Source organism: Taudactylus pleione, unplaced genomic scaffold, assembly GCF_031769625.1.
Source record: "Taudactylus pleione unplaced genomic scaffold, aTauple2 ptg000529l, whole genome shotgun sequence".
Lineage (NCBI taxonomy): Eukaryota > Metazoa > Chordata > Amphibia > Anura > Myobatrachidae > Taudactylus > Taudactylus pleione.
Window position 1 is genome coordinate 2,702,223 of NW_028284931.1, and position 25,970 is coordinate 2,728,192.

Sequence of the window (25,970 nt, forward strand, 5' to 3'; positions counted from 1 at the left end):
AAACATTCCCACAGCATGATGCTGCCACCACCATGCTTCACTGTAGGGATGGTATTGGCCTGGTGATGAGCTGTGCCTGGTTTCCTCCAAACATAATGCCTGGCATTGATGCCAAAGTGTTCAATCTTTGTCTCATCAGACCAGAGAATTTTGTTTCTCATGGTCGGAGAGTCCTTCAGGTGCATTTTGGCAAACTCCAGATGGGCTGCCGTGTGCTTTTTACTAAGGAGTGGCTTCCATCTGGCCACTCTACAATACAGGCATGATCGGTTCATTGCTGCAGAGATGGTTGTCCTAATGGAAGGTTCTCCTCTCTCCACAGAGGAATGCTGTAGCTCTGACAGAGTGACCATTGGGTTCTTGTCACCTCCCTGACTAGGGCCCTTCTCCCACAATCGCTCAGTTTAGACGGCCGGCCAACTCTATGAAGAGTCATGGTGGTTTCCAAACTTCTTCCATTTACAGATGATGGAGGCCACTGTGCTCATTGGGACCTTCAAAGCAGCAGATATTTTTCTGTACCCTTCCCCAGATTTTTGCCTCGAGACAATCCTGTCTCGGAGGTCTACAGACAATTCCTTGGACTTCATGCGTGGTTTGTGGTCTGACATGCACTGTCATGTGTGGGACCTTATATAGACAGGTGTATGCCTTTCAAAATCATGTCCAAACAACTGAATTTACCACAGGTAGACTCCAATTAAGCTGTAGGAACATCTCAAGGATGATCAGTGGAAACAGGATGCACCTGAGCTCAATTTTGAGGTTCATGGCAAAGGCTGTGAATACTTATGTACAAGTGATTTCGTAAAAAAAAAATGTAAATTAAATTTGCAAAAATCTCAAAAACTTTTTTTACATGTTGTCATAATGGGGTATTGTGTGTAGAATTTTGAGGACAAAAATGAATTTATTCCATTTTGGAATAAGGCTGTAACATAACAAAATGTGAAAAAAGTGAAGCACTGTGAATACTTTCCGGATGTACTGTATGTGTGTATGTATGGATGTAATAAATCTTTATTTTCATGGTGTGTGTGTCTTGTGTTTTTTACACATTTCTTTACAGGTGAACTACACGTACCAGCGGCCCCTTAATGCCCCGCATGCTGGTACTTGTGGTGCTCCAAGTACCAGCATGCGGGTGAGGCTTACTGGGACCTGCAGCTCTACTGTAAAGACAATGTTGTTCATTCTATTTTTAACACTACACCTACACTATCAATGTGCCACCCACTGCCCAGGGGTGGCAGGGATAGCCCTCGGCTATCAGCCTAGGACATGGGTGCCCTGGTGAGGAGGACCCCTTTATTGGAAGGGTCCCCAACTCCCCAGGGATCCCTGGCCTGGGCTGACTAGCGGTCAGGGCTGATGCTGTGGCTGGGGTGCCCGGTGAAAGGGCACCCCTGGCTGTGGCATCGGTCTCCCGCTAGAAAGGGTCCAGAGCTGGTTTTAAATAAAAGGGGAACCTCACGCAAATTTTTTCTCCCTATATTTAAAACCAGGTCTGGCCCTGCTGCCTGGTGCTGATTCTTAAATTACTGTGGAACCCTAAACATTTTGTTTCCTGCAATTTTAAGAACCAGGACTGTCTGGCAATTCAGGGCTGATTTTTTTTTTTTGGGGGGGGGGGGGCTATATTCATTTTTTTTTTTACTTTTAAACTTTTTTTTCTATTTACAGGCAGAAACATACATTGATCACAGTGATCTGTGTATGTTTCTGCCAAACTCACAGATCACAGGCAGGTGTACTTATTTCACAAGTTTTTACAGGAGAGTTTTCCCATCTCATGAGAGTTTACAAACTCTCTGCTTGGTAAATTCCAGAATTCTATCTTCACTAGTGAAAAGGTTCTCGAGTTTTGACGATGGTGAATTGAAGCGAGTTTGCTAACTCTCCAGTATTTTCCCGTAGCAAAGGAGTTCTCTCTCCCGAGTTTGACATTAGTAAATTTGAGAGTGGGAAAACATGACCAAACTCTCCAGAGATTGCAAACTCGCCCAAACTCTCACTTTAGTAAATTAATGTTGACACATCTGTAGCTTACTGAGCTCAGTGGTACCAACGGTCCAGGTGGGCTTTTTCTTTGTCATTGGGAGGGAAGTTTGGATACCTTGAGTTATTGATGATTGGCTGGCAGTTGACTCCCATGTAGGCTTTTGTAAGTTATTTGTTATGTGCTGGCAGTTGGCCCCCATTTAAGCCTGACTTACTTGAACAGATGGTGCACTGCGTGTAGGACCATTTTCCCTTCGCCACCATGCTACACCTGTTTATAAGTAAATAAACTTTCCCCAACAAAGTCTTTATTTTAGAAAAGTTTATATTTTTAACCTGTGTTTAAATTGTAAGCTGACATCAGCCGATAGAGAGTTTAAAAGGGGTAGAGGGTGGGATATATTGCATGCGATACATCATGCCATTTATCGCACACCTACTGTATCAGCATTTATTAATGCCGCATGCATGAATAAAGGCTATTTAAAAAAAAAGCTATTAATTGCTATTAAGAGTGCAAAGGGCAGCTCTTCCGATAACTGCAGTCTTTTGTTTTGTGAGGACTTCTGGGTTTACTGCGCATGCGCAGCCATTAATCTGTGCATGTGCAAACGGGGAGGGTCATCCCTCTCAGGGAAACTCTGCATTAAGAAGCTCATAGGCAAGTAAGCATGTACTGTATTATAAATATATTGTTATAGTTTGTGAACTACACTTTATAACTGTTGACTGTCTCCATTACTGTGAACATTGATTGATGAAAGATGCTTCATGGTTCTTCTTTTGTCATTACTGTGAAACTATTGTACAAGTCTTTATGATGTAATGATACGTCTTGCTTATTGCAAAGCACAGCATAGTGCAGCATTCTGGGGCATGATTTTGGGGGGTTGTGTCAGAAAGATTTTCTTTTTACCTGGCCAGGCACACAGTGGACAGCATGGTCATATGAGATACTGTACAAACGTGTCAGGTAAAGTTCCCCTGGCTGTGGTCCTATCCCATAAGACCATGCCAGGTAAGTAGTTATAGAGGGGGAAGTTACCATATATTAATGCAACATTAACCAAACAGAGAGCTACATGAAAGTAGTGTTGCTGTTCTGGAGAGGTGAAGCCACTGAGAGAGGAGATGAGGCAACAGTAGAGCCCCACTGATGAAGATAGGAGAGAGTGACCCTCAACAGGAGGGGGGAATAAGGATAGAGTATGTATACAGCTGGCCCTGTAACCTGAGTAAGGAGGAAAGAGTGGCTGATCTATGAGGAGAGAGAGTCTGTAAATTGCTGAAACTGTGACGGGATAAGGGGGAGGTCTATCAAACCTTCTAAAGAGGAGGTGTTACCCAAAATAACCAATCAGATCAGACTTTCTAAAATGTACTAGATAGTATCTGATTGGTTGCTGTAGGTAACCCCACATGTCCTATTTAGAAGGTTTGATAAATCTCCCCCAAGATGAGAGGAAGATGGCATGAGAGTCTATAAGGAGAGACATAAGGGGGCAAGACTGTTGAGAGTAATACATGTGTCTAACCACATAACTGATGACAATTTGCTTTAAAAGAGTAATCATAAATGGCAAATGTTCTATTTAATAAAGTTTTGAACATATGTTAAAAATGTATTAAAATTTTATAGCAAAAATAAAATAAGCCTAGAGGGTAACACCGCCCCGTTCCTTCCCCCCCCCTTCCTTCCCCTAGAGCCCATATGTCTTCTTTAAATTACAGCAGCCATGAAAAAAATTGATCAATCACTGTCAGGGGAGCTTTCACAAACAGCCAATCACAAGTAGTGTTAGTGTTTATCATCATCTACTATTTGCGCCTTCCCCAACCACCCTCAAATAATTTGGCTTTCTTAGATGTATAGAAGCCTTTTCCACAGTCTGCATGTGTTAGCATACCTGCCAACATGACCCATTCCAGGAGGGACAAAATGCTCTGTTCCTGGTCTTCCCTCTTAAATTATGATTGCCAACACCTGTGTTGAAATACCTTCCTTATCAATGAACTAGTTCAACATAGGTGACGGCAATCATAAATTAGGTGGGAAGTCCAGGAACGGAGCATTTTAGCCCTCCTGGAATGGGTCATGTTGGGAGGTATTCCTACATGCATTCGCATTCTGGGCATATGCAGTGTAAATTCACACTCCCAGGACTGTAAGGAGGGGTGTGCGAGCAGTGCCATTGCCCAGGGCCCTGAGGGAAGCACCCATTTATACTGTATAAAGTAGTGTTTCCCAAACTCATTCTTTAGGGAGCACTAACAGTGCATGTTTTCCAGGTCTCCTCACAAAATCACAAGTGAAATAATTAGCTCCCCCGTGGGTCTTTTAAAATGTGTCAGTCACTAACGAACACACCTGGCAACCATGCACTGTTAGTGCTCCCTGAGGAGTGGGTTTGGGAAACACTGGTATTTGGCTATATTCAGGACTAGAAGAATAGTCACCAAACCTTTAAGCCAGAGGTTCCCAAACATGCAGTTCAGGTTTTAGAGATATCCATGGTTGAGCACAGGTGACTTAATTAGTACCTCAATCAATTTGATTTAACCACCTGTGCTCAACCATGGATATCTCTAAAACTGAACTGTTGGGGAGCCTTGAGGACCGCATTTGGGAACCTCTGCTTTAAACATTTCCTAAAATTCACTGTTGCAAGTGATCTTATGATATTCCCAAACCACATTCAAAACCTCCCTCAGCTATTCTACCTATTCTCCCTAAAAACAGTTCATGCAAAAAATGTATTCTCTTTTTCTCTTTCAATCAATCTGCAGATCCCCAAACCAAAATATCTGTGTGACTAGATCAAATATACCCAATAAGCATTTTTTTTGCAATCTAAATTGACCAATATGCAATCTATGGGGATGCAGTCAGGAAGCCACCGGTCGAAATGCCATCCGCCAGCTTCCCGACTGTCAAATCCTGGCAGAGTACTAATGACAGGCGTCGAAATCCCAATGCCTGTCATTATACCTACGCCAGGAGCGCGACGCCCGGCATACCGAACGAAGGTAAGCCAGGCGGTGGCCACGGTCAGCCGAGGGGGGGAGGGTAAGGTTAGGGGCTCCTGGAGGGGACTTAGGGGTAGGCACCTCCCGGAGGGTTAGGGGTAGGCTAGGGGAAGGGGGGTTAGGGTTAGGCACCCCCGGGGGGAGGTTAGGGTTAGGCACCCCACCGGGAGACTTAGGTTTAGGCTGTGGGGAAGGGGGGGTTAGGTTCAGGCACTTGGGGAGGTTAGGGTTAGGCACTAGGGGGGGAGGTTAGGGTTAGGCACCCCTAAGGGAGGGTTATGGTTAGGGGGGGTAGGGTGAGTTATACTTACCAAAATCCCCTGTCGGGATCTTCACTACTGCCGGTCTTCACGCGTTAGGATTTGAACCATAGTGCCGGCAGTCATTCATACTGATTCCAATCTATGTCACATAGCCTCATGTATCAAACAGCTATGGTTGATGTTAAATGTAAGCTTGCACACAGAACCCTCATACTGTACTTCTTTGGGCAGAATGTAAAAATCTTTGATTTTGTAAAAACTATGATTTTACCTGGATGGATAATCGCTAGAAAAGCACGGTTGTCTGTGTATGATTGCTCTATCTGATCTTGATTTAATAAGAGATATTAATATATTATAAAGCTATGTATGTATAGATAGATATTTGTACTTGTGTTTCACACTTTTGGCTTGTATGGGGTTAATTCTGGCAAAATAAAGGGAATGTAGGAAGGGTGGAGCAGGGACAATGCAGAGAACATCTGCCTTCAGCTACACACTGCACCTACATTTCCATTCATAAATATAATGTATATTCATTTCATTTACCAATTGGATTTTTACAAAACATAATAAAAAAAATATGTTAGGCGGCACCTCCTTCAAAAGTCATCTGTTTTATGTTGTAACTACAAGTGGTTTCAATACTAGTTGTGTATTTTGTCCTTCAACTAGATGCTTAATTAAAAACACATTTGATATATGCGGTAAAAGATAGAATACATGGCAGTTTATAGAAACATACTAAGCACATTTTAAAAGATAATTTAATACCACAGAATTGGTGGTGTTGGAGGGGTTGGAACTATGTTCTTTAAATCTGTATTCTATATTCTTTCACATACTGTATATACCTCATATTTCTAGCACTTCTAAGTCTACAGTATGTGCCAAACATCTAGAATTTTGGTAGTACAGCAAAACCATGTGGATCATACATTGAACCCAGCTTGTAACAGGAACCCACACCCTGAAGCGCGCATGCAGACAGATTTACAGATGCACACCCCATGATAGGCCGAAGTTTTTCATACACTATTTTGAGTAATGCTCAAGTCTGGGCAAATATAGAGCACAGCCACTTCCCTTTATTGGTGTAGACTCATTTGTGTACAGATAGATGATATTAACTGGTACAGAAAAAAGTCAGCATATATATAAATGTTTGCAAGTGTCATTTTGTATAAAATTTGGAATAAAATCCTATTAGGACTACCTGACCAGATACTGCACCCTATACGAAGCCTGTATTTATTTATTTTTTAATTGTTGAATTAACAATTGGTCAATGATTTAGAACTAAGAGAATTGATTAAATGAAAATGATCTCAAACAACTAAGCTTACCTTAGTGAAATATAAATGACCACATTTAAGAAAAGGAACAATCAAGTTCCCCTGTTGTTTAGCAGAAATGTTCTTGCATCATAATATGAATGCCAGAGGATGCAGACCGGCCTGTCTTGTGTGGTGAACATAAAATGTACTGCCGCAACCTTTTATCATCTTTCACTGATTATTTTCTTTAAAAATTGTTTGGTTTTTTGTGACTAGAAACAAATTTTCCCCACCAGATGCACAGAATCATCCAACACTCCAGCCATTGTAGAGAGGTATGATTGCAAATGAAAGCATTGCTTACACTACTGCAACAGTAGGCGGATTAAGGGACTAAAACTAAACATCATTAACAGTTTGCTGTCAAAAATATGCGTTGTTTCCATTACATCAACTTTTTCCTTTTTGCCCCACCTGTTCAGTATGTTGAAAAACAGGGCAGTAATTAGGGTGGTGCGACATGTGCCACTGATTCCCGACCTAGGTGTTACCAGCCCACCTCGAGTACTGTACGTTACTGGTGAGTTCAGCTGCTGCCACATGGTACATACACGGATCTTCCCGCTGCTGATATTTGCTGCATATACACTACAAGTAGCGCTCCTTCTATATGGCGATGATCTACATTGACGACTTTTGGCTTGTGCACGGCTGTTCTGATCGACACATCCTGCTGCAGGGGCAGCTTTACCGGCCCTCATGCTGCATAATTATTGTGTATCATCACTACAGCCATTGGATTCACACTGTGGCCCTGATTCAGAGCCGGACGCTCTGACAGAGCGCTCGCTCTGAATCAGGGCCGTCCCTGCTCCTTTTTGGAGCGGCCTCCTGGCCGCTCGCATAGCTGTGGGTGCCCTATCAGAGCCAAAAGCACTCCCACTGACATCACTTGTGATATCAGTGGGGCCGGACCCAGACGGTAGGCGTTCCCATGGGAACGCCTCCGTCTGGGCAGCCACGCCCCCGGCATGCCCACCAAAGGGGGCGTGCTGTCACTCACCATCGACAGCACGCCCCCTTTGATGCGAGACCCTTAACGATGGCTTGGCCGTCGTTATTCAGGTCTCACGCATGCGCACGACGGAGGCGCCTCCGTCGTGTGCATGCGCACTTGGGCACCATCGACCCGCTTGCTCAGCGCTCGCGAGCGGGTCTGAATCAGGCCCTGTATTTGGTAGTGACACTTGGATAACAGTGGTACAACGGGATCTGTAGCCCTTCATCATCGTACGGGGCAAATCAGATTTGTCATTGTTCTCGAGGCCACTCCCCTTTTCACGCACGCATCTTATGTCCCTATTTGAAAAATAGGAGGAGGGGGCAAAGCTCTTTCTGGCCCACTTCACTTTCTATAGGAGCTTCAGCCTCTTTTCCAGGCTGCAATTCCAGACATTTGAACTTTATGGCTCTGGCACGAGTCTCCACACTCTTTTCAGTGTCGAAAAATAGATTATGTTATCAGTATGTTTAGTCATTAGGAGTATATTTACTAAAGTATGGGTTTTTAGAAGTGGAGATGCTGCCCATAGCAAATATAAATACACCCCTTAGAGCAACACTGGCAAACATTTAATGAGAGTTTATTAGAATGTAATAGTCATAATCTAGATAATTTCCTCAAAGGAATGCCACTGCTGCTGGGGCCAGAGAGGAGGGTGCCATGCTGGGCCCCTCCAAGGCCCCCAGTATTTCCAGTAGTGCTGCGTTGTGGGTACATGCAATGGATCACGCATGCTTAGAAGAAGCAAGGAAGCTTGAAGAGCATCACAGTGTTGAATACAAATTGTGCTGAGGCCCGCTGACACTGTCCCTTCGTTGCCTGTGTCCTTATCTCTTTGTCAGGCAAACACAACTCAGACTTGTCATTTAAAACCTAAATGTGTAGCAGGGCTATTTAAATTCTAAAGGAAATAATTAGGTTCTGCTTTCCTAATGTAGGAGGAAAAAATTGTTTAAGAAAGTGATTATTATTTAACATTCTAGTTTTAATTAACTTATTCCTATTTTCTATTGTTCCCATAAATAAGTGCCAACATTGTGAGCATGTTTAGTATTTCCATTTAAAAATTAAAATTGTGGTCATGTAGTCAATGTTTCTTACTATGTGTTGTGTAAGGCCAGTGCGCCCTTGTCTAGTAGTGGGAAAGAATACTCCTTAAATGTCCAATGGGAAGTGACTTGTGTCCCTCAGAATGAGGTCTGAATTATGCTGTATATATAAATCGAATTTCCCTTAAAATAGATTACGGCCTGTCTTGGCATGTGCACAGGACGAGCACGGCACTCTGCAGCACTCACACTGCAACAACTCTGGACTGACCCACCTATCGGACAAGTCTAGTGACTGCCGGCTCTCCAGAGAATGCTGCCGACTGGTGAGGCGGCTTGAACCGGAGACAGACTCCACATCACTGCGCCCATTAGTGGCAGAGTCTGCACTATCGTAACGCCTGCCATCCAGGGAAAGAGGAGACAGGTCAGAGGGGGTAACAAACACCCCTCCATCCTGCCATCCATCAGATATTAATGTATAACGATGTTTAGCATAATAATATAACAAGGCAGTTTTAATATTAGAGCTCAGATACATTAGCATTATTTCACAGTGACTGGGTGCCCATCTGTACCTGATTGGCCGGTGGTCAGAGAAATCCATCTCATAGCTATGTACAGAGTCAGTATATGATCCATGAGAACTGTACTGATGCCGAACTGGGTACTGATGTACAGAGGCATTTGGCTGGCATGTAGAGTAGTAAGCTGGAGGAATACTATTGCTGGTCTCACTACGATAATCACTGTCGCGATCATCCACGGCACTGTCAGGATCCTCATTGTCTGTAAGAAGAAAAAAATATAATAACATAAATTAATAAGTTACTTTCACCACAAAACAGAAAATTTTGAACACCAGAGTTCAGTGATCAGATGGCATCAGGGCTACACACAAAGACTCATATTTTGCACAGGTTTGTCTGGCTGTCTGAATAAATACAATAGAGTCTGCGCTCAACCAGTAGATTTTGGATGATAATGCTATAATGAAAAAATAGTAAGGTAATGAGAATGAAATAATGCTCGTGGGTAGGAGTGATGTGTAAAGGTTTATTGTGCCATAAAAATGCGGGGCAGAAGGATGATTGATAAGGAAGACACAATGCTTCCTGGTGATGTGGTTAGGGAATAAGGATATGATGGGGCTGAAGCTGGTGATGAGGAACGGAAGGGGGTAAAACAAATAAAAATAAAATAAAAAATAATGAATCAAAATGTCCGCTTGTAAATGTCCTGGAGAACACTGTCCGTTTGGGTGTTGTGCTCTGGAGGGGCGGCGTCCCGAGCCCTCCGGTCCAGCAACTTACCCGGTCTTCTGTGTCTTCTTTAAGGTGAAATCTGTGCGTTCCTCCGTCACTGCTGGTGTGTGCGCCTGGTTGCACACCGAACTATATGTCTGTGTATTCACCCAGAGCGGCGAGCCCACTGGGTGCCGCGATCACATGAGATCACGTGGCCTCCAGCTATCTGCTGATGCTTATGGCCACTCAACCCGCCAGCCGGTGGGGAGACTGGATGCTGCAGAGGAGGGTAGGTGTATAGTGTATCGGCTCTATCTAGACCACTGCTGCACTTCCTGGTAGCAAAATCCCGCAATCGCACTTGGGATCTCGCAGGCACTGACAGGGAGTCAGCTGCTGGTATTGTGTTCAGTGAGAATGAGATAGTGGTGAACCCATCGTGGGATTTTGCCACCAGGAAGTGCAGCAGTGGTCTAGATAGAGCCGATACACTAGACACCTACCTTCCTCTGCAGCATCCAGTCTCCCCACTGGCCAGCGGGTTGAGCGGCCATAAGCGTCAGCAGATAGCCGGAGGCCACGTGATCTCACGTGATCGCGGCACCCAGCGGTCTCGCCGCTCTCAGTGATTACACGGACATCTAGTTGAGTGTGCAACTGGGCACACATTCCAGCAGAGACGGAGGAACTCACAGATTTCACCCTAAAGAAGACACAGAAGACCGGGTAAGTTGATGGACCGGAGGGCTCAGGATGCCGCCCCTCCAGAGCACAACACCCAAAAGAACAGTGTTCTCCAGGACATTTACAAGCGGACATTTTGATTCATTATTTTTTATTTTATTTTTTATTTGTTTTACCCCCTTCCTTTCCTCATCACCAGCTTCAGCTCCATCATATCCTTATTCCCTAACCACATCACCAGGAAGCATTGTGTCTTCCTTATCAATCATCCCTCTGCCCCGCATTTTTATGGCACAATAAACCCTTTACACATCACTCCTGCCCACGAGTATTATTTCATTCTCATTAACTTACTATTCTTTCATTATAGCATTATCATCCAACACCTACTGGTTGAGCGCAAACTCTATTGTATTTATTCAGATCAGAATTAGGAGAGTGGGAATCTCTCCTTGTGTCCGCAGCTAACCATACCAATTAGGAGTTAAGCGCAGGTTCATTTATTGTTATCTATTGTCTGGCTGTCTGACTAGGTAAACGTGTCACTGGGTACACATGTGATTTATGTGTCCCTCACTGAAAGGATGAGTTGGCAACCCTAGTGTGCTAGCTCTCTATTCTTTATGTTGTGTGATGCTGACAATGATCCCTATCCATCTATATATCGTAAAAAGTGCTAAGAAAGATACTGCCACAATAAATATTATTAAATAACCTACAAACAATGCAGATACCACTGATTTAGAGTATCGAATAATGAAAAGCTCTTAAATAACCTACATTTTGTGATACCTGTACTCCCTAATAAAACCAGCTTCTCGAGAGCTTCCCCAATTTTACTCATTATAGAGATATCTCCGTGGACATGTAAAAATAATCATGAAATCAACATTTTAGTGTAGAAAAATTGTGTTTTTCATATGAAAACAAAATAAGGTTATATTTTCCATTTTCCTTTTAACTAACATGGCTATAGTGTCCACTGAGGTCTAGGAGCTATCAGAAGTTTTCCCTTGAAATACAGAAATACTTAATTGAGAGTAGAAAGTGATCTGCAGTAGCATTGGGATGCAGTCTATATGCCGGCGGAAGGGATGCCGGCAATCGAAATACCGACACCGAAAACCCACCGCCCTGCATAATGCCGACGCGGATATCTCGAAGGACATCAGGATACCGGCATCGGCATCCCGACCACCGGAATCCCAAACATCCACACAGCGGTAAGTATGCGCGGTTAGCCGGAAATTAGGCTTAGGCACCCCCCGGGGAGGGTTAAGCTATGGGAAGGTGGGGGTTAGGGTTGGATACACTTCAGAGGATATGTTGTCTGATGTATACCCATGATTGCACGCTCCCATCAACCGACATTGGAGTCATTTCATCAGCTAAGTTGCTCGGCAGACCGATTGACCCGGAGGACGACAGCATATAGCTGGATGCGGTCATGAACAATATAGCACTATGTCGTTCAGTGTATAGGCCGTACACACTGCTCCCGTTGGTCGAGCCTTCGTACGAAATACACATCATTCTGTTGTGTCAAGCCGGGATATCAAAGAGATTGAAAAGGCCTTCCAAAACCACTTTGTCCAATCGAAAGCATCACCCCACTTGCAGACACGATGATGGCTTGAAGTAGAGTCTTGGAAGACCACTACTCCCCACAAAGGAGCCCCTAACAGAACAGTCTGCGTAGATAGATGGCAGACTTCATCGACAGTTCTCAGAAGAGAAAATGGATTCTTAACAAAACATCTTTCAATAGCAGCATGTTTTTCCAGCCACACAATTCCAATGGGAGCAGCCAGCCAGTGATAGGAGCAGTACAGTCTTGAAGAGTGGAAGTACAGTTCTCCAGCTCAGCAACCCTGCCCCACGGTTGAAACAGAACTTGGTGTGCAAGAAGAAACTCAGCAAGCAATTCCACTACCTGAGCTTCCACTCTCTGTCCCGAGTCAGTAATGGCTGGAAGGAGTTAATCCATGTTGCTCAAAAAAGGTAGAGTCACAGCAGGAAAAACATGTAACAGTAGGCAAGTATCAGCAACAAAAGGAAAAAGTCCAGAGGGTAGCACTGAACAGGAGACCGAAGCAGCAAGGAGCTGAATCAGGAGAGGATTGCAGAGGAGAATAATATAAAGGTCAGCAATATGGAAATAGAAGGTAATAACAAAATGCCACAGGGCAGCCCTGAACAGGATACTGGGGAGAAAGAGTCAGTCCAATATAATGATAGAAAAAGTACCTTATCCCCAGCAGGCTCTAAGCAGGTTAGTACAGTATAGCCAGAGGAACAGGAGTAGTCAGAATAAATATCAAAGGCAACAGTAGCAACAGTAGTATCACAGGGGCTGGTAGCCAAGCTCCAAGATGATGCTGAGCAGGAAGACCCAGCAGACAGACAGCATCGCAGACCTTAGCGCAGCAGCAGCAACAGGGGAGCAGCAGTCACCAGGGAAGAAGCCTCAATCAGGAGCCGCCAGGCATCAGTGACAACTTCCCTGCCTCTCACTCTTAAACAGTGCTATTGTTGCAACTTGAGTAGCAAATAAGACAATGCCTTCTATACCTTGGACCTTAGTTGACTCATATGGCCTTAATTACTTGAATCAAATTTCATTACAACTGAAATGCCTTGTGGCTCCGAAATCCATGCACTAGCAGTATCTATGGTGGCTGTCTGCTACATTCAAGGCAGACTCATTTCTGCTGCCATAGTTAAGTGATGAGGTGCCATTTGATACACTTAGGCCCTGATTCAGACCCGCTCGCTGCCGCAGGCAGCTCGCAGGGTCTGTGGGCATTTTTTTTTGTTGTCTCCAGGCCGCTCGCAAAGCTGTGGGTGTCCATCCACAGCTTGTGTGAGTGGGCTGGAGACTGTAGCGATTATCGCGACCATCGGGCTTGCGACTAGACCCTGGGGTAGGGTCTCGGCTGCCGCAAGCCCGAGTGGACTTCCTGCTATAATAGAGCAGGAAGTCCACTACTGACATCAGTAGTGATGTCAGTAGGTCCTCCCACAAACGCCAAGCGTTCCTAAGGGAACGCCTGCATTTGTGCAGCTACCCCCCCTACCCGCCTACAAAACGGGGCGAGCTGTCTCTCACCATCGACAGCCGCCCCGTCTTGTAGCAAGCCCCGCAGCGACTGAAGTTCAGTCACTCGGCGGGGCTCGTGCATGTGCACACCGGACGTGGCGCATGCGCAGTGGCCAAACATCGAGCCGCTTGCCAGCGCTATGCACTCGCGAGTGGCTCTGAATCAGGCCCTTAGTCTGCAATCTGAGGTTTTATGTCCCAAATTGTGACATTTGACACATCTTATCTTAAAGTTGTTGTGCTTTGAACTCTTAGACAATAGGACAGTGTTTGTTTCAGTAGGTATGTGTTCTTGAAACTGCAATAATTTTGCATGTACAGTCTCTGTGGTCAGTATTGTAGTACACAACTCTAATGCCACTGCCAAGAAGTAGTGCTCCTGCGTAAAGTTTTGCAGCATCGCCATAGCAACCTCTTCATCATCAATAGTGATGCCAAATGAAATTAGATGCTGAGAGATGGATAACATTCTATCTATGCACTCATTCATGTTTTTACAAGTACTAAGTTTTGTTGCATACAATGTGCACCTCAGGTTGTTTCTCCACATAAGCCTTTATCTTCATAAGCCATTTGCAGTGCCATCCACATATCATAGGTATAGGTTTTAGCACTAGTCAGCTTTTCAAAAGACAAGCTGCTCCCTGAACTTCATATTTCTATCATACAGATAAATAAGTGACTATCTGTACTTATTCAGAGCCTCTTATTCCGTATTGTTCAGGGACAAACCTACCAGCATTGCTGCCGATGCATTTTACCCGGTTGCGAGTGACTCATTACAGTGTGCTGGACAGTGAGGCTGCTGCTGGCGGTTGGGCAGGGCTCAACTCGACCCCATATCCCCAGGGGTGCATGTATTGTGAAGGGAAAACTTGGCAGGTATAAGGGGTGCATGCCATGTCTGAAGTGTGATATGTGGCAGGGGATAAGAGGTGCATATCATGGCTGAAGGAAGACATGATGCCCGCATGATGCGAGAGGCTTTATAAAGTCATCTTTTCATGCTGCTCCTGGGAATTAAGGTATGAAAATTACTGTAGGCAAGTGTGGATTAGATTTGTGAAACTTTAAGACGTACTAAGGAGTAATTGGTTTTTCAGATATGTAAAAAAAAAAAAATTTGAAAGAGGATGTACTCTCCTCTTCACATAGCTGTGTAATCATATAGAAAAGTCTCAAAAAAGAAAGCTGCAAAGAAACCCATTATTACAAGAATTTTTTATACATGTTTGTAAAAACACTGCTGTGGAGGGGGCATAAGCACTCATTGCAACATGGTACTAACCAACTCTTGTGTTTCTTTAGCAGTAGGGCGGAGCAAAGCATATTTTTGCACCTCTCACTACTTCCACCACTGATATCGTTGGCGACTTTGTTGATCTTGGTATCAGTGTATACCACACCAGGGGTATCTGGACTTTCGGCAGCCGGATTTGTGCACAGTGACGGTGCTGTTTAATCTGGTTAAGATGGTAACTGCTAGCATGTGGTTATCAGCAGAGATAGTGGTGACAGCAGTAAACTGTCACAATAATGCACATGTGGAATTTGCTAAGAGCAGTTCTCCAGATGAATTGATAAACCAGTATAACTGGTCAGTGTGTGAGTGATGTTGATTAGATGTATAGCGCAGAAGTTGGTGCTGGTGGTGGATAGTCCACATGTGGTATGCTTAACCAGTTCTTACATTTTTTATGTACAACAACACATAGCATGTGACACAGGGAATTACACAGCGGTATATGTAATAAACTGTTTGTGGCAGTCTGGAGCTCAGGGTATTGGTGGGCATTATCGCGGTTCTGACACCGGTGGATAGTAGCACTGATAGTCCACTTTACAGCGGTGGTGGTATAGTGTCCTTGTGGGAATACAGCAGGGCACTGTAGAGCTCTTTGGTGGTGAGTCTCCTGGTCCAACCTGTCCTCATGGATGCTGGGGAGCAAAGACATGCGGGTACGCCGCGTATGTGCAGCAGTGCATGTCAGAGGTCAGACTGCCGGATCATTAGTGCTGGAAGGAGGCAGCACAGGAGCGCACTCCTTCCAACAATTAGGGGTAAATTTACTAAGATTCGAGTTTGATCGAGATTGCAATCTCGGGTGAGTTTAGGCATTTTTATCAACTCGCAAATTTACTAGACAAACTGGTGAGTTTGGGAGAGATTTCTCTCTTTTCACTCATAAACTCGGGTGAGATTGCAAACTCGAATAAACAAACCACTCTAAACGAAATTACAATCTCGGGTGTAATTGTAGCAAACTCGCAGGTATTAAGAAGTTTCAAATAGACCACCTCCTGAGCTGCGAGTTTGCCAGAAACATACACAGATCAGTGTGATTGTGTATGTTTCAGCTTGGTAACCTTCTCTAAAGTGTTAATTAAAAAAAAAAAGACATAAGGTCACCCCCAAAAAGCATAACCATCCCTTCGGGCTGCTCAGCAAGTCCTGGTTACTAAAAATATGGGGGGAAAAATTAATAGGGTCCCCCCGTATTTTAGGAACCAGCACCTGGCTGCTGAACCAGTCCTGGTTTTAAAAATAAGGGGGAAAAAATTCCGTATGGTTCCCCCTATATTTAAAATGAGCACCAGGCTCTAATGCCACAGCCAGGGGACCCTATCACCAGGTCTCCCAGGCCAAAGCATTCGCACCTCAAGCCAGTCAGCCCAAGCCGGGGATTTTTCCCGATACCCGAGGCTTAGTCTGAAGCTCGGGGCTCTTCCACCGCACCACTGGAGCGGTGAATACGGGGGTAATAGTATTGTAAATAGTGTAAAACTATTGTTTTTTTACTGTGGAACTACAGGTACCAGCATGCCTGCCCTTTGGCACTTGTGGAACTACAACTGCTAGCAGGCGGCCAGCACCTGTACTCCCGCTGTAAAGAAATTGTTATAAAACCACAACACACACACCGTGTGAAGTATAACTTTTTTGACATACCTCACTCACACATACTTACCTGTTGCCCATCACTCTGTCCCCTTCTCTAGTAGAATCTCTAGTAGAATCCAATGGGGGTACCTAAAAAACAATACTCACCTCCTTGCTGGCACTGGTCTCCTTTGCCTTCTCCGTGTCTTGGCAAAAAAAAAAACCGGCACCCAGACCAGACACTTACATTAGTGGTGTATGCGTGTGACCACATACACCGCTACCCGGCTCCTGACTGCTCATTGTGAACTGTCAGGAGGCGACAGCCAATCAGCAGCAGTTAACTGTAGAGCGGCCGCTGATTGGCTCCGGCTCCTGACAGTTTGCACGTGGGCTGGTCAGTCAGTCAGGAGCCGGAGCCTATTACCCGAGTTTCGGCGATGCTAATCGAGTTGAAAAAAAAAAACTTGATCAGACTCGATTCTTAGTGAATTTACCCGTACAGGATGATCACTTTTTTGCATGCAAAGATAAGTAGACCTTCCTGGGACCAATTTCGAAATGTGGAATATAGATGTGTCCTCATACTCTTAGCCTCAATATGCCATGCTGCACGGGACTCCTGATGCGAGTGAGCTGCCAGGTCCTGTGCGACTTGGCTTGTGTGCGACTGAGGGGTCTATTTACTAAGCAGTGTTAGGAGACAAAGTGAAAAGTGACAAGAAAGTGATAAGGTGCCAGCCAATTAGCTCCCAACTGTCATCTCACTGGCTGTGTTTGAAAAATTACAGTTGGGAGCTGATTGGCTGGCACCTTATTACTTTCTTATAATTTTTCACTCTGTCTCCTAACACTGCTTAGTAAATAGACCCCTGAATCTGTATATGAGACCCAATGGACCTTAGCTTGGAAAAAAATCTGCTATTGCTGCATCATAGCACTTCGTATACAGATTTAGATTCAGACTCAGCAGCACACAAATATACAAGTGTCGCATATCAAATTAATCAGTGCAGTCATGTGAAGCAGATTGCTGCAACCTGGAAAAAAAGACTCAAAAAAAAGATGTTGGTGCAAGCCGAGTGAGATGGGACATGGAGCACAAAAAGGGCTGTTTGGCGTGCCTGCGACAATAGTGTATGAGGAGGACATATCTGTATTTTCAGCAATGTATTTGCTTTTCCACACAAAAGCTCGATTTTTTTTCACAAGATATTCTAAGGAATATAATGGAATGGTGATTGTGCATATTTGATGCCATTTCCAATAGTTGGCTGAGTTGCAGAGAATTCTTACCTTCTACATTGTTACACTAATACATAATGGGCTCTATTTATCAACATTATTTTTACTAAAATAATGTGAAAAAGGGTGTTTTCACACCCTTTTCACATTATTTTAGTATCACCAATTGGAGTAGAATTCGTAAAATTCTACTCCAACCCCTAAGTATCACTTATTTTTAGTAAAGCAGATCGCATTTCCCATAACTGTAATGGGAAATGTGATCCGACCAGAGTTACTAAAAATAAAATGTGAAAAAATACCGGGGGAAGCCCTGTGATAATAACGCCACCTGGAGGTGGCATTATCCAGGGTCTCCCCCGGTTACCGGCATCCTGCCCTGCTCTAACGGGGAGAGCAGAGCCGGGAGTCGGTCCCTGTAAGCAGCTGTGTGGTCTAAACAGACCACAAGCTGATTACTGTAAAAAAAAATTAAAAAAAATAGTAAAAAAAAAAATTTACTTACCTGACTCCAGGGACCGGTGATTGGGCCTCCGGTGATAACTCCCCTCCGGTCAGCTGGTCTCCCATAGTGCACTGCGGCCATCAGGTGATCGGGCCCCAGTGCAGTATGGGAGATCACCTGACCGGAGGTATGGAGAAAATCACCGGAGGCCCGGAGCATGCAGGTAAGTGCTATTAAGGGAGGGGGGGTCGCGGTGGGGTCCGTGATCGTGGGGGCGGGGCTTAGCGCCGGGTGGGTAGCAGCGGCGATCGGTTGGCGCATGCGCGGGCACTTAATCACTGTATTTTTTGCGAAAATACCGTGATAAGGCTACGAAGGGGATTTGCAGGGACAGAGCTTTATCGCAAGCTCTGTCCCTGTAAGGGATTTGTAATTAATCCCTGTCATATTGCCTGAATTCGCAATGCTAATTCACTCGGTAATATCACACTACAATCTGCATTCAATATGCGGATTGTAGTAAATAGAGCCCTTAGTGATATATTTTTCTCACTCAAGAAGGCACATTTCCTAAGACACCGGGGCTCTGCAGCTGTGAACGAATTTGCAGAGCCTAACTAGAGCATGCCCAGAAAACGGTCCGAACACATCTGTGGTTTTCTAACCACCCCCCCTCTAGTTACCTCCACCAAACGCTGACTTCCTGTCACTCTATTTGCGAAGAAATCCTCCATGCAACAATTGTCGCTAATCCATCACCACTAATGCACAGTGCGGCTCTGACGAATGTGAGGTAGCAAAACATTCATCCACTGCATGCAACATCAAAATTGCTTCCATCTCTGAATCGGGCCCATAGCTCAAACTGCATTATAAAATAAATGAATAATGTTGCAAAAGAAAACCTTGCTTAACGTGCTTCTCAGCACTGGGATTGGTCTTCAGGGAAGGGGAGGGGGTTGAAAGAAATACTCAGGCCAATGTTTTTTAGTTGCTGATGTGAAATGAGTTGAAGCCTGGTCCCTACTCTCCCGGAATGTACAGGAGACTCAAATCTCGAGGAGTATTTCCTGACCATTGGGAAAGCAGGGTACCCTCCTTGATCCAGCCCTCTTTCCTAGGTAAGTTGATGGGGGTGTGATCAATCGGCTGGCTTGAATCATGTCATGATGGTAAATCGCATCACCACGCACCTAAATTTGCCATTCGTGATCTCCCAGAGGTGTGTTTCTAACAGTTGTCGATAAGGGATGCGTTCAGTGTCCCAGAACAGGGTATGCCAGTGCCTTAGAATACCGGCGCCGGAAATCCCGACACCTGTAAGAATCCTGGCGCTGGTATCCCGAAGGTAAGTAGAAGGGTTGGGGGGAGCATCAGGGTTAGGTACTAGGGGGAGGTGTTAGGGTTAGTGTTTAAGGGGGGAGGATTCGGTTTAGTGTGAGGGGAGGGTGAGGTTAGGTTTAGACACTTAGGGGGTTAGGTTTAGGCACTGGGGGGAGGGTTAGGTTCAAGCACTGGGGAGGGAGGGTTAGGGTAGGGAGAGGGTTAGGGGTAGGTGTCGGTATCCTAACCCTGTCGAGATGCTGGTGTCGGGATTTTGACAGCCAGGATCCTGATCCTGAGCGTCAGTCAATAATGTGTACCCGTTCAGTCAATAATGTGTCCGTTAAGCCTGCATAATTATTAGGGGCCACCTTTGCTCCAGGTGTAAAATGATTATATCATTGTATGTCAGTAACTAAAATAGTTTCAAGTCTTGTTTTTTATTATCTCACCAGTTCATTAACGCTAATGTGAAATCCTGATTTAATTTAATGCTCCTTTAACATATCATCATAACAAATATAACACACTATACAAGATTAAAAGCTTTCCAGGTGAGGTTATTTTATTTCTGTGATTTTTATAATGATCCACAGAGGTCTACAGGTTTTGCCAATTTAGTACTCTAAGCTGCGCTTTTGAATACATTGCTAAGCCATGCCATATAGAACACGCTTTCTTCAATACATCACATATTAGCCAGCTCATTTTCTTTAATCCCGCTGTTACATTTTTTGGTTGTAGCTAAGCAACTTCAGGAAATATAATGTCCATCTTCTGATTTATTTCTATTTCAGACCTTTCTTTATTCTGTAGAAATGATAACAATCTAGCAGTACTTTTTGTACTTCTTTCAGGGAGGCCGACCCCTGAATGGGTCCTTCACCTAGATTCTTTAGTTCATAAAGTGGTTTTACAAAAATGGGTTTGTACCGGATTGCTGTAAAAGGACTCAGGAGTATCATTTACACAGCTGCTACATTGGTGTTTTCAGAAATTGTCTATCATCATAACCTGTATGTGATTTCTGTCATACACGCTGATGGTCTTCAAATATCAGCTCAAGTTTATGCTACAGAAAAACCTGCTTTGTTTTGTAGCATTGAACACCAATCATCTGGCACAATATAATTTATACTATGATTTTCCTTAGTATATGGACAGAAGATCCACCTGCCATTGCGAGTCAATGGGCCTGATTCAGAATTGCACTCACGGAGGCCACAGAGTTGTATTCAGGGGTGTTTGCATCTAAGTGGTTGCACCGTTCCTACACTTGTGGAAGTAGTCATCATTGCGTTAGATACAAACCCCTTTTTACATGGAAATGATATAGCCCTGTGAAGATATAAACCCCTTTCACACATTAGTGGACCCACCTCAGCCTGTATATGCTTTTACATTTGTAGGAAAAATATTTATTTACTGAACTACAGGTCTCAGTCTAATGAGGCCCATACATCACATACATGTTGGAAATCCTTAATTTACTGATTCCAAGTCTGACCCAAAAATTCGTAATTGGCAAGTCTTGGATTTTTACCATCCTGATCTTACCTAACCCCCGACAAATCGCCGATCATCAGAGTCCAGAGTCCGCCTTTTGGCGGATTGGATCGCTGACAGGCACATCAGATCAGCACCGGGGAATCAGCACGTAGATGTATGGCCCGCTAAATACTTTCCACATGAATAACATGTATTCACTGAGTGATCATCTGTAATGATATAATGTAAGTATAGGCCTTTTCTTTTCTATCGCATAACCCTAATAGGATGTACAAAGCCAAGCCCAGCTGTTGTACTTGTTTAGGTCATATTCACAAATTACACCCAAACATCAGTCATTCCCCATGAAGCAAGCAGTTCACATGGGAGATGAGTCAAAGTGGCATATTGGAAGTTTTACTCTCATTGAGACATTACTAATATTGAAAAACAACATAACATCTTCTTATTTATGACCATTTTTAGGATGTACTGTATTCCACCATTTGGGTATTTCATTGGTAGAATTAAAGGATTTTTATCAGTATATCCACATTTTGTTTACCGTAATTAGAAAGCCTTTACCAAGATCTATTGTAGGTGAGTGGACCCGTCAAGTCACCGGTTTGCCAAATACATACTAAATTTATCCTAATAAGTCTTTTTGATAATTTCTTCACTGTGGTTTATTTTCCCTTACAAAGACGGAATTTCTCTGCACAAAGCCATTATAAAGCTGGCTTCAAGTTCTTACCTAGATCAGGTGAGCGTCAGCTAAAGATTTGTCACTACACAGTTTACTCACTAGTATATTATTTTATTTATTTATTTATTTCACTTATATTGGCATGTTCTGGATCTGAGGAGCCCACGGGGAACATGCATATAATTATCACATGTTATGAAAACACCTATATCAGATGAGTTTAACACAAACATTTTTTATATCACATATTTGATCATACATTACACCCCATATTGGCTTTCTCTATTAAATCTAGGTCCTTTTGTGCTGGATTTGCTTGAAATTTTGTATATATATTTTATCAGTGACAGCTGTTGTTGGTGCACTACAAATATAATAGTAATATGCAAAAATAAGTACATTGCTTTGGAAGTATAGGACAATTGCAGCACCATTCTCCATCCCACATAATTGTTGGACTGCACACATTGGTGCTGATGCAGAGGTGAACACAAGTCAGCTGCTGAGCTGCATGCAAAGAGAAAAGCAGAGATATTTGCCCATATGCAGAGCTATGCGACCACACCACCTCTATCCATACCATCAGTGTGGTATCCGTCATCATTAGCAATAGGCACAAGGATTTCTTTTTGCTTATGCACAACTCTGCAAAGGCCGCAGTTGCACACAACTCAGTCTGTAGATGCAGGCGCTCTGCTGCAGAGAAAGTTCAGATCTGCATTGGCCCCATTATCTGCTTGCTGTTACAGGAGTATGTAAGCATGCATGTTTACTAGATGCATACAGGTGAAATCATAGTCAAAGAACATTATTAAGGGATATACTGGTATTTGTGAGGATGAGGGGAATACTTCATACTTACTTGGCTGCTCTCCCCAGCCAAAGTAATTCCAGTTACCTAAATAGAATAGAGTCAGACGTAAGGGGTGTTAACCAAATCCATTAAAGTTCTAGTTAAGAATTAAACAGCAAACAGAATTGCAATTGCATAATGTAAATAAAAAAATACATTTTGTTTTCAGCTTTTTATCTCACCCCTCCAACAAGCAGAGCAGTAGGTTCAGCAGCTAAAACCTCCACTGTTCCCAGAGTAGAGCTGTATCCATCTGCCACACTTTACTGCATCACATTATGGGACAATAGGATGGAACCATATAACATTGCTTTTCTTAACGTGGACACGTCAAAACCATGATTTTCAAAAACATTTTATTATTAATGACATACATAACTAAGGATGTCGCTGTGTGCAGGAATATGTAGAAGATAATGAACTCTTATGAATGTTTCCCTTTATTTCTAAGAGTGAGTGACTGTAAATCCCAGCTACTCTGAGAAATAGCCAAGTAAGATGGAAGACAATAGTCAGCCCTACACAACTCTCCAAGCAATAGAATCGGCTAATTACCATATATTGTCTGCAAAAAAGAATGGACTACAGTTCCCAAATGGAGCTGCAAAACAAATCTGATTATATTAGCTCCTAAGATTATAACATATTCTCTCCAATTCATGAATGGCACCAAGAAGGATGGCCTCTGGTTAAGTATAATTATTTCTCAGTTTCTCTCCACAGATTATCAAAACTACATACATTATAAATTACAATAATTTTGAAGGTTAAATCTTCAAAACCTGAGTATCCTATATATATACGTGGCCATTGACATGTGTGACATGGAATGCTTTTTTACCATGGTGCTTTATAGTACAGTAATTACTGTAAGTAATGCCTTCTTGTACGGGGAGGTAGATGGCACAGTGTACATTTTACATTGCAATGACAAAAACGTACATAGAGAAATTATACGTACAGCATTGAGAACCATGGACAGGAAGCGGATTCTCCTGCTCTTCTTGAAACACATACTGGAAATAATAAAATTGCATTTCATTTTATTTACCAAAGGGCACCCTGCTAGCACTTTTTGAACATTGGAATATAACTCTCTAAATAAACTAATAAGTACAACTTTAATTGGGAAGATAGTCATGTGACATATCAAATAGATACAAAATTTCATAAGAAAAACAATGAAGTTCTTCGTTTTAATGTATCTGTATTAATTCTCGAGTTGTCATTGTCATTAATGTCAGTATCAGCAAAAGAAAACTCAGTTAAAACTCGAGACTAAATAAAGAAACGATAAAACAAAGTACACCATTGTTTTTCTTATGAAATTCTGCATCTTTTTGATGTGTCACATGACTACCAGACACTGGATTACTACAGGGTGGTCCATTATTGTGGAAACACCCTTATAAAAAGGGAATGAGTAAGGAAATTACAATCCAGTGTCCTTTGCATGGACCACCCTGTATATATACATATATATATATATATATATATATATATATATGTTTGCTGAGCCAAGATTAGTGTGTGTCACAGCCAAGATTAGTGTGTGTTAGGTTTAAATCTATCTCTACATACTGAACTGCTTTTAAACAACAACGTCTATAACTGTCTTTAGTTAACTTTTATTTGGAGTTAATATTTTAATTAGGAGATCATATCAGAATAGATTCAAACACAACATTGTCCAAGCCTGTCCTTATATCTGCAGTCAGTATATTATTTTATTACTCACGTCATCCTGATCTCGCATCGCATTCAACTGCTCAAGTTTCTTAGCCCAGTATCGAGCTTCCTCTTCTGGAATATCTAAAGGAAAATATATATTTTTTACAGTGACAATTAATTACATGGAGTCTTCTCTTTGCAGTTCTCAACTACTTGCAGTATGCTTACATGAATTGTCAATGAGCAAAAATGGCCTTATCAGTGGCAACTTCATTTCGGTGACTTAATTGGGATATTTTAATAATTTATCAATGCTAGTACAGTATGAAATTATGTCACTACAATAAAAATCAGTTATACAATCAGTTACCACTTAACAATGAATGGAAACAAATATATGAAGACATTCTGCATTTTGCTAGTGTTGCATACAGTACATCCAGAAAGTATTCACGTTTCACTTTTTCCACATTTTGTTATGTTACAGCCGTATTCCAAAATGGAATAAATTTATTTTTGTCATTAAAATTCTACACACAATACCCCATAATGACAACATGTAAAAAGTTTTTTTGAGATTTTCGCAAATTTAATAATAAAAAAAAAACAAAGAAATCACACGTACATAAGTATTCACAACATTTGCTCAATACTTTGTTGATGAACCTTTGAAAGCATTTACAGCCTCAAGTCTTTTTGAATATGATGCCACAAGCTTGGCACACCTATCTTTGGGCAGTTTTGCCCATTCCTCTTTGCAGCACCTCAAGCTCCATCAGGTTGGATGGGAAGCGTCGGTGCACAGCCATTTTCAGATCTCTCCAGAGATGTTCAATCGGATTCAAGTTACGGCTCTGGCTGGGCCACTCAAGGACATTCACAGAGTAGTCCTGAAGCCACTACTGATATTTTGGCTGTGTGCTTAGGGTCGTTGTCCTGCTGAAAGATGAACTGTCGCCCCAGTCTGAGGTCAAGAGCACTCTGGAGCAGGTTTTCATCCAGGATGTCCACCATGCTTCACTGTAGGGATGGTATTGACCTGGTGATAAGCGGTGCCTGGTTTGCTCTAAACATAATGCCTGGCATTCACGCCAAAGAGATCAATCTTTGTCTCATCAGACCTGAGAGTCCTTCAGGTGGCTTTTGGCAAACTCCAGGTGGGCTGCCATGTGCTTTTTACTAAGGAGTGGCTTCCATCTGGCCGCTCTAATATACAGGCCTGATTGGTGGATTGCTGCAGAGATGGTAGTCCTTCTGGAAGGTTCTCCTCTCTCCACAGAGGAATGCTGTAGCTCTGACAGAGTGACCATCGGGTTCTTGGTCACCTCCCTGACTAGGGCCCTTCTTCCCCGGTCACTCAGTTTAGACGGACGGCCAACTATAGGAAGACTAGGAAGACTCCTGGTGGTTCCGAACTTCTTCCATTTACGGATGATAGAGGCCACTGTGCTCATTGGGACCTTCAAAGCAGCAGACATTTTTCTGTACCCTTCCCCAGATTTGTGCCTCGAAACAATCCTGTCTCGGAGGTCTACAGACAATTCCTTGGACTTCATGCTTTATTTGTGCACTGACATGCACTGTCAAGAGTGGGACCTTATATAGACGGGTGTTATGCCTTTCAAAATATTGTCCAGTCAACTGAAT

The 25,970-nt window shown here is 43.2% G+C and overlaps 1 protein-coding gene across 1 annotated transcript in view; it reads right to left on the reverse strand.

The window, feature by feature from the left end:
• Positions 1-25,970, reverse strand: part of UNC13A (unc-13 homolog A) — a 239,759-nt gene that overhangs the window by 142,799 nt on the left and 70,990 nt on the right. Inside the window, exons 6-10 of the mRNA XM_088450825.1 lie at positions 24,391-24,464; positions 23,614-23,668; positions 22,662-22,697; positions 9,259-9,469; positions 8,956-9,081 (exon numbers count right to left, since the gene is read on the reverse strand). Coding sequence (XP_088306951.1) covers positions 8,956-9,081; positions 9,259-9,469; positions 22,662-22,697; positions 23,614-23,668; positions 24,391-24,464 — 502 coding nt within the window. The remainder of the gene's footprint in view (positions 1-8,955; positions 9,082-9,258; positions 9,470-22,661; positions 22,698-23,613; positions 23,669-24,390; positions 24,465-25,970) is intronic.